The sequence below is a fragment of the Centropristis striata genome, chromosome 20 (assembly GCF_030273125.1).
Source record: "Centropristis striata isolate RG_2023a ecotype Rhode Island chromosome 20, C.striata_1.0, whole genome shotgun sequence".
NCBI lineage: Eukaryota > Metazoa > Chordata > Actinopteri > Perciformes > Serranidae > Centropristis > Centropristis striata.
The window spans coordinates 10036836-10052623 of record NC_081536.1 but is presented as its reverse complement, the minus strand read 5'-3'; the positions used below and the strand labels follow the sequence as shown (position 1 = coordinate 10052623).

The 15788-nt window shown below is 39.1% G+C and overlaps 2 protein-coding genes across 2 annotated transcripts; one reads left to right on the top strand and one right to left on the bottom strand.

Moving 5' to 3' along the window:
• Window positions 1-155: 155 nt before the first annotated feature.
• gpr75 (G protein-coupled receptor 75) lies at window positions 156-3327 on the top strand. Its single transcript, XM_059359866.1, has 2 exons — window positions 156-640; window positions 955-3327. Exon 2 carries the CDS (start codon window positions 1080-1082, stop codon window positions 2721-2723), a length of 1644 nt encoding a protein of 547 aa, XP_059215849.1. The 5' UTR covers window positions 156-640; window positions 955-1079; the 3' UTR covers window positions 2724-3327.
• Window positions 3328-4413: 1086 nt separating this feature from the next.
• erlec1 (endoplasmic reticulum lectin 1) lies at window positions 4414-13079 on the bottom strand. Its single transcript, XM_059359867.1, has 14 exons — window positions 12724-13079; window positions 12511-12615; window positions 11089-11169; window positions 10829-10906; window positions 10665-10728; window positions 10542-10591; window positions 9828-10051; window positions 8242-8383; window positions 7984-8148; window positions 7839-7898; window positions 6436-6560; window positions 6266-6343; window positions 6058-6133; window positions 4414-5301 (listed from the first exon to the last, which is right to left on the bottom strand). The coding sequence occupies exons 1-14, from the start codon at window positions 12865-12867 to the stop codon at window positions 5230-5232; spliced, it is 1464 nt and encodes a 487-aa protein (XP_059215850.1). The 5' UTR covers window positions 12868-13079; the 3' UTR covers window positions 4414-5229.
• Window positions 13080-15788: the final 2709 nt, after the last annotated feature.

Genomic DNA, 15788 nt, shown 5'->3' with positions numbered 1-15788 from the left:
TCTCTCAGACGTTGTAAAATGAGTGTAAACTTACCCTGTAATTTACCCATTTCTAATATTATGGGGCCACCATTTTTCGTAAGAGCTACAGTATGTTGCCATGGTGAAAAGAAAAAAAACCCGTTTGCTGCGGTGGTATAGGCTAAATCTGACGTGTCAGAATCGTAAACGGTCTTTTTCAAATCTTTAGACATGACATTCAAATTGGAAAAACGGTATTTCCATTGCTAAATAATGATAAAAAGGGAGAAATGAGGTGAGTCTTTACAGATAGTCTACTTGAATGCAGTGGTTATGCTCATGCCCAGATACGTAGGCAGTGACTTCATACTCATTTTTCAGTGCACGTCCAGTGGCCGTCGCTCCTGTGTAAGAATGGATATATCGCCAAGAAAACGAATATGCTATAATCTATTTGCGCTGTAAACGCGTTTTGGAAGGACCACAGACGTCTACAGGGACGTGTTTTATATCGGTGTCTGTCAATGGACTGCTCTGTTTTGGTCGAGTTGCTGTTGAAATCCGTTTTTTTTTCTTTTCAAAGCCGCGGTGCGTTCACTTACTATTAAATTGCTTTTAAATCAAGATGGGCTGTAGCAAATGGTGATGATGATGATGGACGCACGATCGATTACAGACGGTAGGTTGTTTTTTCTCATCGTGTAGAATATCCAAGCCATTCCTAATGTGTATAGGCTACATCAGAAAAACTGATGTACACATTATTTCCTCCGGATTTCAGTAGACGCTGTGTGTGTGTTGGGAGGGGGGGGGGGAGTAAGGTATAATTGGCCAAATGCAGTGGTGCATAGTTAAAGCCCACTGTAGCTTGTAGTGCATCATAGCTTCTTATTAAAAATGGATCCATGGTAAATTAGCCCCCTTTCATCAACTATGAATGTACTCACTGTGATCTACTGCACAACATAATTAATCACTTTGTATCCTTTGTAGCACTCTACCAAGGTGGCAGCAATGGCGCAAGCAGCAGACACCGTGATCATCATGTACTCCTTCCCTATAGAGGAATAATGCTGAAATTGATGACTGTGGGATCCTTATAAATTGTTAATAGTACAATGAACACCACTGTTACGCCATCAGACCTGGTGGATGTGCCAAGACAGCAGAACTTCAATGGCACCCTGGGCACACAGACCCCATCAGGTTGGGCCGTGATCCACACTGCCACGCTGACCTTTTGCTCCCTCCTCCTCATCTTCATCTTCTGTCTGGGCTCTTATGGGAACCTCGTGGTGTTCCTGTCATTTTTCGACCCAGTGTTTCGCAAGTTCCGCACCAACTTTGACTTCATGATACTCAACCTGTCCTTCTGTGACTTGTTTATTTGCTGTGTGACTGCTCCCATGTTTGCACTGGTGCTCTTCCTGGATGCAGGCGGAGGGGATGGCGTGTCAAAGAGTTTCTGCTTTGCCTTCCACCTGACCAGCTCGGGCTTCATCATCATGTCCCTGGAGACGGTAGCTGTCATCGCTTTGCACAGACTGCGCATGGTTTTGGGGCAGCAACCCAACCGCACCGCCTCCTTCCCCTGCACGCTGGCCCTCACTGCCCTGCTGTGGACATCCAGTTTCACTATGGCTGCCCTCCTTACCATGCGAGCGTACCCACGTCGAGATGGACCCTGCCTGCCCCACTTTGGCCTGGGAGGTGGACAGGCCAGGGTTGTGTTGTATGTCTACCTGGCGGACTTTGCCTTTTGTGTAGCCGTGGTGTCAGTGTCCTATCTGATGATTGCTCAAACACTGAGGAAGAACGCACAAGTAAGGAAATGTCCTGTCATCACTGTAGATGCCACGTGCCCTCCTCCCCCACCACCTCTCATTGCAGCAGGCTTTGAGAGCATGCAGTGTGCTGTTCAAGGCCCCCCTCTGTACCGTAACCAGACTTATAACAAACTGCAGAATGTTCAGACACACTCTTATGTCAACAAGACCAGCCAGCCTCTGGTTCCAGGAGCTGCCCAAGGAGCCACCTGCTGTCAGCTTGTGTCTACAGTCAACTTGGCCACAGCCAAAGACTCCAAGGCAGTTGTCACCTGTGTTGTCATAGTGTTTTCTGTGCTGCTTTGCTGCTTGCCGATGGGAGTTTCACTGGCGCAGGATGTTTTGTCACCAGAAAGTAGCTTTGCACATTACCAGTTTGAACTGTGCGGCTTTGTGCTCATTTTTCTCAAGTCGGGCATCAATCCCTTTGTGTACTCCCGCAACAGTGCAGGCCTCCGCCGCCGCGTGCTATGCTGTGTTCAGTGGGCGGCACTGGGCTTTCTCTGTTGCAAGCAAAAGACTCGCCTGCACGCGATGGGGAAGGGCAGCCTGGAAGTCAATCGCAATAAATCCTCCCATCATGAGACCAACTCAGCCTATGTACTGTCACCCAAGCCACAGAGGAGGCTGGTAGACCAGGCTTGCGGGCCCAGTCACTCCAGGGATTGTGCTGGCAGTCCAAGGGCCACAGGTGCACGCAAACCTCGCCCCCCGAGTACCTCGACACCTATCAACACCCGCATTGAGCCCTACTACAGTATATACAACAGCAGCCCCTCTGCAGGGCCCAGCTCCCCCACCAGCCTGCAACCTGTCAGCTCTCAGACATTTGCATTTGCAAAGTCCTATGTAGCCATGCACTACCACACTCACCAAGATGCACTACAAGACTTTGAAAGCACCTCAGTGCACCAGATTCCCATTCCCTCAGTCTAATCAAAGAGCTGCTAAACCATAAAGGTTTGGACAATCTCGCTATGGCTTTAAATCAAATGTGAATTAAAAGAGGAACATAAAAAACAGCCCATTTCATGTATTTGGAATCTGTATTAACCTTTTGTTCTCTTCTACCGTGGAAATACATGTTAAGTTTTCTTGAGTGGAAAAATTAAAGAACCAGTATTATAAGCCTTGCCATGAAACTAAAAACAAGCAATAGTTTGTTATGAAATTGTATGTTCCAAAAAGTTATTTCATGTTATTGGATTGAATGTTTTTTTTCTTTTACAGATACTGCATTTTCACATAAATCTGCCCCAGTGTTGCACACGCATGTGCCGTTATAACTCAATACTTTGTAGGTTTTCATTGCAGCCAAAGACTGCAGTTGCTACATCACTGCTGTTTATTCTCTGGCTGAAGTTGCTGAGCGCTGATATATGCTGCTGTAGTGTCGGGCTGCTATGGAACCCTGCACAGGCCCACACACACAAGGCTGGCGATGGCATGTGGTTGCACTTTGATGAACTTTTGCTTCTTAAGAGAAATGTGTTTGTGAACCTCATAGACTTTTCAACACAATAAATGTTTGGCAAGTGCAGTGAATCTGTGCTTTTCACTTTTTGACAGAAAAATAACCTGCAACTATTTTTGTCATTTTGCAAGCAAAAATGTCACACTTGAGCATTTAATGCTTTTCTTTGTTGTACATGATCCTAAACTTAATATATTTGGCTTTTAATGTCAGTCACACAAAATACATTTGAGCATGGGCTCTTGTAAAATAAGGAGCACAGAATAATTCATCAAGAAAATAATGTATATTATTTGATAACAAAAATAATGGTTAGTTGCAGCACTAGCTCTATTTTTGGCTAATTAAATTATTATAATGCTGGTTGCTTGACAGTAATTCAGGCCTCATGTGTTTTGGGGTTGAACTCCTGGGGTCATTGCGCTGATGTTAAAGGGACAGTTCACCTCAAAACCAAAAAAACATATTTTTCTCTCTTACCTTTTGTCGTGAAAGCTTGGGAGACATTTTTAGGGTGCTTTGAGCACTCCAACTCTAAAGACGATACCTTCAAAATTTGGTAAATGACAAGAAAACAATCTAATCTAATGATCTTCTTCTGATTGTATTCATATAAAAGTGTTTTAACTGCACATCTGCTTTAGAGGGTATTAGTATTGAACTGGTATTCTTCACATTATACAGTCACAGATGAAGCTTTGCAGTGGCTGCTATTTAATAAAAATGACTAAGATTAGGAATACAAATAACTGCAGTGACGGCTGTTCTATACCACCGTGTAAAGTGGGCCTTAAATCATGATCTTCTTTTACAGGCACACTCATTTGGTTAAACTAAAAAAAAGAAAGAAAGAAAAGGTTTTCAATAATGGAAGATTATACTATATGTGTAGCAACAGCACCCCCTGGTGGCCTTTAATGTACAATGGAAAGTTACCATACTATAATAGATGTTCATCAACGGAAGGTCAACATACTAAATGTATGAAAAATAGTCTTATTACACTAAATTAAATTACAATATTTGTGAAGGTGATGTCAACTTACTAGACATGTATATATATATATTCAAGAAGAGGTGTCTATTGCCATGGTATCCTTATATCTCAGTCAGGTAAAACTTTTTTTTTGTGCATTAATGCAACACTATGAATGAGGTTTCACGTTTGAGTTTTATTCTTTGCTGCAAATGCATTGGTTTGTATCCCTGTGATACAGCAGTAATCAGGATCCCAGTGTGCATCTTCATAAAACCACAGAATACCTCTTACAGGAACCCACAGACATTCTGTACATCCAACAAACCTAAAGGAAACTTTAATCAACCACTCACTTTTTTTACGATTCCACGGCAGCCTCTAATGCATAACTTACACTCACGCATCCAATAAATGAACACAGCACACATTCTCACAGCTGCACAACATTTTCACACTTGCTCTTCCCCCCCTTTCTATAAGTACAAAGTGCAGCAATCAAGCAGCTACTCATTTTCATACCAAACACACATAAGCACAAATAAACTTTAAAGACATTAAAACCACCATGAACAACGTGATTCCCCTGATGATTACGAATCCCCTGATTCATCACTCCTTTGCTTGCAATTAATCAACACAAAGTGAAGCATAGATATGGAGTAGAGGCAATAAATCCACTGCCTTCTCTGTGTTTTCAAGTCTGAGCTAGCCTGCTGAATTAGGCTGCGATGTACCTGGATGATGTGGCCCAGATCGCGGCACAAGCTGAGGCTGGGCTCCGAGGCTACGTGAAGTCCAGCCTCAGGAGCGAGTTTAACCTCAGTTAAACCTTGATTTTGGCTTTTAGCGCAGTGCCACGGGCATTCATCGTCCTCCACCAAATAGCCTTCTTTTTTATGATAAATATTCTCTCTTTTCAAGTGCGCCTCCATCTGTCCGTCCTCTCTTTGTCCTTCATGAGCCGTTGCCGTCATACGACCTTTGTTAGCCTAGCTGGAGATTGACAGAAGTCCAAATTCATCAGCAGTGTCAAGAATCCTGCATATGACTGGAGACTCAACCTAGAAGGAAAAAAAAACAGATGTCAATCACCTTGAATTTGGTCCAAATCATCTACACACAGACAGAGTAGTAACATACAGGTGCATCTCAATACATTAGAATATCATGGAAACGTCCATTTCCAGTAGTTCAAGTCAAATAGCCCCAACCAAATATTAAGTGCATATAGATGGAGAAACTTTTCAGAGGCCAACATTTCCATATTAAACACACAACACAAATTGGTCTTTTGTAATATATATTTTTTTGAGACACAGAATTTTAGGTCTTCATTAAATGTAAGCCATAATCATTATAATTAGAAGAAATTAGATCAATTAAGACATGAAATGTTTTATTCTGTGTAGTGGAACAATATAATGTGTTATTTCCACTTTTTGAATTGAATTACTGACATAAATAAACTTTTCTATGATATTCTAACTTATTGAGATGCACCTGTATTAGAACGTCTAAACTTCCCATTCATTTTCAGGGCTTTTCTTGAAAAACTACTTCATAGACTGACAAGCTGGAGCAGCTTTCTTCTGTCATGCATTCTTTACGAGCCAAAACATTTTGATACTGCAAAAAAAATAACCAGGGATGGGTATTAAGAACCAGTTGAGCTCTGCAAAAGCAGCCAGGATCAAGCTTTACATTGAAAACAATTACAAATAGCCACCCAAAACTGCTAAATAATGCTGTCTGATCTACCCTTACTAAGCATGTGTCTTTTTTGGTGACTGTGACTCACTGGTTACTAGACAACTTACCCCAAGGATGTACTGACAAGTCTGAGGCTCCAGCATATAGACAGTGACAGCATGGGGAGACTCAGACTCCTTACATCTGACAGAGAGAAGAGACATGAGATGAGCGAATCAACCGGGAAGCATCGGGGTATTGTCTTACTCATGTGTCGACTCAGGGACAGCGACACTCAACTACGGTTCCACCCCCGCCCTGTGACTGTTCACTCACTTGAGCTTGACAATGACCTGTCTGGGCTTCCCTGTCAGATCACACACATCCCCGTGGCCGTAGAAGTGGGAGACCAGCCTGTCGTGGAGCAGAGAGAAAAAAAATCAGCAACAATCGCAGCTTCATTTGCTTCTAGGTTTGGCTTCAGAAATACAGTATTAATGGCCTACTTGACTTTCTGCACTCCGTCGTCTTTGAGCTGGTAGGATCGGGCGACGTTCTTCTTGGCCCACTCGGTGTGCTCCACGGCGTTCCAGTTCCCCACCACGACAATGTTCTTTCCTTGCTCTTTATCCTGGAGCACCAAGGAACATTTTCATCACTGTACAAGTGCAATCTAATGTAGCAATTAGAGCCTGACAGATATATCGGTTTCAAGGTATCGGTATCAAAGTCCTGTATCGGTGTACAGTCATGGAAAAAATTATTAGACCACTCTTGTTTTCTCCTTGCTGTCTTGTGTATTTTAATGCCCGGTGCAACTAAAGGTACATTTGTTTGGACAAATATAATGATAACATGGAAAATGTCAGATATCAGCTCTAAAATTAAACTCTTATGAGCTATTTTTGTTGCTCTCATTATATTTGTCCAAACAAATGTACCTTAAGTTGTACCGGGCATTAAAATACACAAGAAATGTAAGAAAAGAATGGTCTAATAATTTTTCCATGACTGAATATGCTGACCGATATGTTTTGTTATGAAACGTTTTTTTACACAAAAGCTTTTTATTTTTTCTAAAATAGCTGTTTATTTTTAGCTGTTTATTTTTTTATTCTTGTTTATAAATAGTCAGCAATAGACTGAACAGTATTCATGTTTATTTAGCCATTTATTTTATAATTTCATAAATAATTTATTTTTATTTTCTCAGTTATCATTTATAGAAATGACTGACAATGTAATACATTGTTTGTCTAATGGAGGTCTCAATAAGTCAATTTTAAGACTTTTAAAGAATTTTTTTTAAGACCATAATGAATCTATCTACAATCTAAGACCCATTTCACATCCATACTGGCACAAAAGTACAAAACATTTAAAAGCGACACTGAAGTTTATGTATTTGTTTTAAATAAAAGTAACGTTAATACATTTTTAAGACCTTTCAAAATTGTATTTAAGACATTTTATGAGATTTTAAGAGAATTTTAGACATTTTAAGGCCTTAAATGAAAACGATTGGATTTTAGACGTTTTAAGACTTTTTAAGACCCCACAGATACCTGATGTATAATAATGTTAAACATTATTTAATAAAGTTTTATGTTTGAAAAAGTAGCTCTATTGGTACATTTGCAGAGTGGGGAAAAATTGGTGCACAGTCCACATAAAATTAAGTCTATTTTCATTAAAGCTAAAAAAAAAAATGCTATATATCGCCACCATATCAGTATCTATCATATCTTCTGAAATTACACATTTTCTGTGAATTAACTTGAGGTAGGGCTCACGTAAAGCATAAACGTCACTTCCTTTGGATTACATTTCATCAGTTTGACAGGTGATTATAGGCAACAGAGAAAGTCAGGGAAGGCACAAACTCAAACCAGCAAGGAGGGACTCTTACCTCATGGTACTGATGGACATGTTTTCCGTAACAGAATTCATATTTCCACCACCCAACCCCCTGAAACACACACATTAAGATGATTATAAGTCACTGAATGGTTTATGAAACACTGCACATGTGATGCAGATGGAGAATGCCTCACCCCATGCAGACAGTACGAGCCACTGAGGAACTCCTTAATTAGCTGGTCGTCCGTCAAACGAGAGATGTGAGTGGTGCCGACAGTGACCTGCGCCTGCCCTCCCACAGCCATGGGTTTGTGAGTGGAGGTGAAGGCTTCCTCTCTCACCGGTTGGTTGGTCTCCTCCTGTAATATGTCAAAGATATAAATGAGCCATGTGTCATCTTGTACACGCCCTTCCCATGTATTCCCCCTCTGTCATTTCTGTGCATGTCTCACCTCTCTGGTCTCCGTGGTGGCGGTGAAAGGCGGTTTAAGCTGCTCCTCTTGCTCCTTGTCCAACTGGGCGAGCCGCAAGGGCCGCAAAGGGGAGCCGGCCAGAGCCTGGCAGAAGATGGCATTCACCGGGGACGACTTGAACCTGCAAAGAATATATGTCAACTTTAGAAACCGATTAGAAAAATGCACTTCAGTCGAGCAATAGAGGGGTTTTTATTTATATTCATTGGTAGAATGTAACTGAGTACATTTATAGAGACTGTATCCTAAATCGGACATCATTTGGCGCTTATATCCCTAATCGGACACTTTCCGGTGTTCCAGGGTAATTTCGAATGAGATCGCCATTACCAGTGTAGGTATTGATTTAAACATATTAAGCAATCTACGTGTGAAATTTCATTAATGTACATGAAGATTTACATATTTAATTACAATACGAAAGTAAATCTGATGTGAGAAAGCAGTAAGAACGCTTGGGCGACACTGTATTTTTACTGTACTGTATTTTATTGTGAACAGAAGTACAGTCCGGGTGTGTTAATAACGGTGATATTTATCCCCCGAAAAACTCAGCAGCCCACATTGTTTTACAGCGAGGAGATCCAAGTGTGCGGTTTGGGATACAGTTAGCGCACGGCTAATTCCCCGGCGTTAGCGTCTTTTTGCCAACTCTGGTAAACCTTTTTTAACGTTTAACGTACACGGTTAAAACAATATTTGGTTTGAAAGATAAGAAGTTAGACTTTAGTTTGACACCATTTAATTAACTGGAAGCATAACATGATCATTTATATTAGTAGTTAATGTGAAATTTTGATAGAATCTTAGCCGAACAGTGTCTCATTACAGTGACATTACTTAAGTACTGTACTTAAGTACAATTTGGAGGTAGTTTGCTTTACTTGAGTTTTTCCATTTTATGTATCTTCATACTTCTATTCAACAACATTTAGCTGACAGCTTTAGTAATTATCAAGTCAGGATTTAACATGAAAAACATGATCAATTTAAAGTGAATAGACAAAATGCAACAGTTAAATTAAACATCAGTATATTGATATTAATAGAATATTAAGTAGTTAAAATGAGCCGTATCTTTATCAAATTAAAATTACATAAATGCATTATTAATAATAATAATAATAATAATAATCTAATAATACATTTTGAATAACATTACAATTAACAATCTGAGAGGATCCATTCTGCATGACGAGTACTTTTACTTTTTGATACTTTCAGTACATTTTGATGCAGATACTTTTGTACTTTTACTTAAGTAAGGGATCTGAATACTTTTTCCACCATTGTTTGTATAGTATTATCTTTTAAATTATTTTTATAACCTAACTTTATTAGATAGTCTGCACAAATGATGAAACAGTACCATAGATTCTCAACAGTAATATTCCCCTTTTATCCCCCTTACCCCTCATAAAAATAAAATCATCATAAAAGACATAAATAAATAAAAGAATAAAACAAATAACAAAATAACTGAAAACAAAAGAAAAGAGGCAACAGGTAATACTCAATCAACATGTAATCTTAACCTAAAAATTCTATTATGTTGACAGACGTACCTGTATTTGGGGTGTGCGCAGAGCAGCGGTGTCAGCACCACCACCTCGTATTCACAGGTGGTAACCTCGGCGACAGACAGGATCTCATGCCTGGCCTCTGGGTGGCAGACGTACAGCACGGCTGTGGAGCGAGCCTCGTTCTGTTTCAGCACGCAGGGAGTCCCATTCCCCATCTCCAACGAGAAGTAGGGAGTCAGCTGACCCTCTATATTCTTAGTAGGCACCTGGACACAAATGAGATGACAAATGTGAGAACTAACACCTAGCCTGGCAAATATGGTTAGTTATCGCAGTTTTATTTAATATACAGGGCTTGTACACTTTAGCAGTGGTCAAATGCAAGCATTTTTCAAGTCAAGCTTTTCCAGTACCTTACACCGGTTATAAATTGCATGTTTTAGATGAGTACTTACATACTAAAAGGGGGAGATTTCACTTAACCATACCAACAGCGTTGGTATTACACTTTTAGGAGGAACGGTCATCATTTCTGATAGGCTACTCATTATTTTTTTACGTTGAACATGTGATTATCTATAGTCTATAGATGGATGTAGTCAGATTGCAAGAGAAATACAGTAAGAATTTCAAGCATTTACAAGCACTTTATCCAAAATCCAAGCACTTTTTAAACCTTGAAAATACAACATTTAAATTTATTTATATTTATTTTCAAGGATTTCAAGCACCCGTACGAACCCTTATTATACTTACTTCAGTTTCAACTGCTGGTTTGACGGTTTCGGCTGCCTCTTCTCCTTTATCTGAAAAAAAAAAATGTTTTAGCACAATAAGGAAAAGACTAAAACACATGCAAATATTCCCTAATAAACTCACCCGTCTCTGTTGACTGGCTCTTCTGTGCCATGTTCCCCAGAAAGTACTCTTGAACACTAACTTTCTGTGGAAACACACATGACTAGCTTCAGTACATATTTCACTAATTGCAGGCATTTCATGCATGTCAACTGTAAGTTATGTAACCTTCTCGAAACACTGACCTGGCCGGTCTCCTTCTCTTCATGGTACTGCCTTATATGCTTCCCATGGCATACTTCATATGTCCAGTATGACTCAATCTGCAATGTTGGCAAGCCAAGAGCAAGTTTAAGATTATAGAATTCACCACACACCCTCAGCGCCGCAGCAGAAATAACACCAGTGTTTTAGTTATGACTCTGCTAATGAAGCTTATCTGTACATCTTTTCCGCTGCGAGCAGGAGGGAAATTAGATTGAAAGTGAAACTTGAAAAGTCTCACCCGGTACGAGCAGCTGCTTCGTTTGAATAGCGGCTCCAGCAGATCGGCTGGGCTGGGCCCAGTGTAGTCCTTCTCGTCATCCTAAGTCAACAAATGACACCAAACAAATGCATTAGGAGCGAGGGAGATCTGGAGCTTAGGGTTTGTTTTTAAATTAATAATTAAAATGTTTGCTGTTTACAAGATACTTTTTTTTTAATTTCTCATTTATTCAATCAAATGTGTGTGTGCAAAAGTGTACATACAATTGCCCACAATTTGCACCAAGTTTAGCTGCTATGCCTGATATTTTCAACAGCATGTGCCATATTAGCTATAATGTTATTTCAACAGTGGTGGAAAAAGTATTCAGATCCGTACTTAAGTAAAAGTACTAATACCACACTGCAGAACTACTCTACTGAAAGTAAAGTCCTGCATTCAAAACTTCCTTCAGCAAAAGTACAAAAGTATCAGCATCAAAATGTACTAAAGTATCAAAAGTAAAAGTACTCATTAGGCCAAATTATATATATATATATTATTGTTTTATCATTTATGCATTTATGTATGCTATTATGTAGTCCAATTTATAAACATGCATAATAATCTTAAATTTATCATATTTTTACATGTTAAACCTTGTCCTGAAAAGTAACTAAAGCTGTCAGCAAAATGTAGTATAGTAAAAAGTATACTACAGTATAAATATTTGCCTCTAAAATGTAGTGAAGAAGTGGAAAGTTACATAACGTCACACTGTTAAAATAACCGCCTTTTTGTCAAAATTGTTTTTTTTTGCCTAAATCATCTCCTCATGACGCCGGCCACCTATGGTAAAAATCACCTACATCCTCAGTTGATCAGATCATGTGATTTTACCCCTTTAAGATAATGGCCTATGTCAAGTGTGTGGCTTAAGCAGATTTATTATGCCTAAGTCAAAATAAAATGTGACTTAGGCAATTTTTGAACATGCCTTTGTGACTTAAGCAAGATATGGTAACACTTTATTTTGAAGGTGTCTACATAAGAGTCACACAAGCCTGTCAGAAACATGACATGACAAGTATCATGAGCATTAATGTTACTTCAAAGTGTCATGTCAAAAAAATTGCCTAAGTCATTTATTCGTCTTAAGTTACATAATTTACACACAGTGTTATTACTATGCCAATAGCAATCCTTTGTTACATCCTTGTGAGTGAAATGATCAATAAATGTCATATTTTACACTTTTGGTGAAGTTTTTTGTGTTTCATGCAAAACCTGAAAAAAATAGTTAGGCGATTATTTTAACAGGGTGACGATATGTGGAAATACTCAAGCACAAGTACAAGTATCTCAAAATTGAACTTAAGTTCAGTCATTGAGTAAATGTTCTTAGTTAAATTCCACCACTGGATTTTAACTAATAGCTGCGGAAGCAGTACAAACTGTTACCTCATCTCCAGATGTCAGGGAAGGCAGCAGACATTTATACTTCTCCTTCTCCGTTGTTGTCATGATAACAAAGTCGTCCTCCTTGTACAGCACCCCGGTAGCTGGCTGCAATCCACAGACAAACGTTTGTAACTAACTGAACATACACAGGTGACAGTCTTCCCAGACTGTTATAGTACATTTGTTTCCTTGCTGTAAAAAAAAGAGACATACCAGCGTGAATTCAGGTCCTGGCCAGCTGATTTTAAAGGGGATTTCGTCAGTAAAGGAGGGATACCCTCCTCTGTTTGTGGCGACGCCGTTGCAGACCTCCAGCAGCCCCCCGAGAAACACCAGTAGCAGCTGCCCAGCCTCCATCTCTCCTGTCCGGCTGCTGAGCGCCTACAGACCGCTCCTCATGTAAGAAAGCAGCCCGCTCACCTCACACTGCCAACGGCCTGAGTAGTGAATTAAAAGCTGCTAATAAAGTCCCAGGAAGTCCTGCTTGACAGACGTAAGATATGTCTGTATGAGACGGATGTCAACACAGCACAAAATAATACAGGAAGTGATCTGTGTACTTGCCACGTCGTGTTCCGGTTGAGTGTTGAGCTGAAATAACAGCAGCGCCCTCTGGCGGCGACGCGGGGTATTGAAATAGTTTTACACCAACAAAAATCAGCCAACCAACCACCCAAACTAAATGATAATAATTAAAAAATAACGAATAAATCGGGACACTGCAGGAAAAAGCCTCGGTGTTTTATACTGCCCTACAAAGCATAACTGCAGTAATTCCATTTTTGGTTGAAATTGAGTTATAATTATAAATTAACTCATTGATGTCTTTTTTATCTTGTGACAAAGTTTTAGATTTTAATTTTGCTTTCTTTCAGAGAAATTATATAAAAATTGCAATAACGACAAAATCCAACTCAAAACCAAAGCAGTAACTTCACTTTGACTGTGATACAGTGCAGCCTTGGATTTCTTCATTGTGTTGAATAGTGAAGACATTTTCAAATTATTTTGTTATAAATTAAATCAAAAGTGGTAAACAACTCTTTAAAAAAAAAGATTTGGTTATTTTAGACTTAAAATTAAATTATTACTTAATTATATTAAGACATATATTATCTCACTTTTTTTTTTACTAAATCTCTATCTAGATAATAATTTCCCTATCAAATAAACTTATAATTTCTATTATTCTTGTTTATTCACTGAAAACAAAATATAGAAGTTGAAGGGAGACAACAACATTGTAGTTACTGCACTCTGTTTAAGCATTACAATAAGAACCTTTTACAGCAATGCAAAACCAGACTGCAGTAACTACATTTTTGGGGACAAAGGTCAAATAAATCGTCACTTATCTACCTATAACTCATTTGGCTGGCCAGTTAAAACATGTTAAAACACTTTAAAGCAGTTTTTTTTCTTTCAGTTTTACCCTTTGCGTAGTTACTGCAGTTAGGCTTTGTAGGGCAGTATACACTAGTCAATTTTGAGATTTTGGCCTTCATAATAACATTTTTTTGTCAGACTAGTTAATATGGTTGGTTAGTTTTTAATGAATGTGTATATATATTATTCTGAACTGAATTATTAAAAAGCAAAAACAGTACAATGTAACCCTACTAACATAAATATTTGACTTCAACCACCCAGCAGAGGCTGTTCCGGCTTTGTACACTTTTATACCTGTACCATATTTATACCTGTATATTATACGCTATAAAGAATTTCTGTGACATTAAAATTAATTACATAAGGGAAAAATAAATTTGTACTACTACTACTACAACTACTGTAAACTAAATCAGTTCCCTCATTTATAGTTGGTATGTCTTTTTTAAGCCATTTTCAAAGTCAAAGCCTGTTTGCATGCAACAACACTCTCGAGTATTTTTCTGGCTTTGAACAATGAACAATAAACATTTTATAATTAATATAGTACAAGCTATTATAAAATGTGTGTGAAGTCTGAACAGCAGGTTATTCCATGTTCATGTTGTGAGCAAGGAGCCCAAAATATATAAATGTGTCTCTTTAACCTTCTGGGAATATGATATGAAACTATACTGAATTCTATTGCATAATACATAAGATAACTGAATGTAGATTGCCAAATAACAAATATAGCAATTGATGGTATCTGATCGTTTCAGGACTATAGACACAGCATTCTAGGTGATGAAGAAGGTCAGTATTGTCAATATTCAGAGATCTTTTGAGAGCCACATATCACAGGTGAAATACAGTTTTCTGTGTCTTGCTAAACCCAACAACATCCTCATATGCTGAGAATAATTCTCATAAAGCTGCTTTTGAAAGCAGACCACAGCTTGCCGAAAGCAGTTGGCTCGTTTTGAGGTGAAATGCTTAAGAGAGGTTTCCAGATCACGTAGGCACAAAACAAAGACAGACTGCCTCATCTCCGCCTCCCAGTGGACGGATATGGAAGTTTAATTGTATCCGTGTGTGTGTGCTAAATGCATAGAGGTGTCACGCCATAATTTCCTAAAGACTTCATGCAGAACTGCAGATGAAAGGCAGTATGAAGACACCAAGTATAACAGATACTGTTGAGGAGCTGATATACTGAGCATTTCCTAGATGTTGTGTTGGTTGACTTATACATCGGCAAGGATGAGAGCAGCTTTTTGCCAAACGTGCAGTGTCCTTACTCTTTTCTCTTGTGACTCTGTTGATTCAGCACTGCTGTTTGTTGAATGCCAATAAATAACAGCTCTCAGTTAACAGGAAATTTAAAGCATGGACCTTGAAAATATGTGGTGTTGCATTTCACTGTCAGGGGGGAAATGTAGACAGCGCCTTGCACTGAAGGAGTGTGGTGTAAACCTGAGGTGGGCATTTTTCCACCTGTTGGTGGAGCTGTTGATATGAGAATGTGCAGCACAGGAGGCAGGAGCAGGGAGAGAGATTTTAAGAGAGATTTTGAGACAAAGAGTGAGAGGATTAGGAGGAGAAAGGGATATGGAGGAACAGGGAAGGATACAAGCGAGAGAACATCCCACTAGATCATCCATCCTATACAACCACTCCCCTCTGCTTACACACATACAGCCTCTACACACACCTGTCACCTATAGACAAACAACATATGGATGTAAATATGTATGTGTGCACTAGCCTGTATGTGTGAGTAGACAGACAGACAGATAGATAGACAGATAGATAGATAGATAGATAGATAGATAGATAGATAGATAGATAGATAGATAGATAGATAGATAGATAGATAGATAGATAGATAGATAGATAGATAGATAGAT

Bases quoted from the DNA above. Each gene is read 5' to 3' on its own strand.
- erlec1 (XM_059359867.1), bottom strand. From the start codon at position 12,867: ATGGAGGCTGGGCAGCTGCTACTGGTGTTTCTCGGGGGGCTGCTGGAG. The intron at 6,344-6,435 runs GTAGGCCATTAA...GCTCCACGACAG, and splicing joins GACGGAGTGCAGAAAGTCAA to GCTGGTCTCCCACTTCTACG. The intron at 5,302-6,057 runs GTAAGTTGTCTA...TTTTCCTTCTAG, and splicing joins CTTGTCAGTACATCCTTGGG to GTTGAGTCTCCAGTCATATG.
- gpr75 (XM_059359866.1), top strand. From the start codon at position 1,080: ATGAACACCACTGTTACGCCATCAGACCTGGTGGATGTGCCAAGACAG.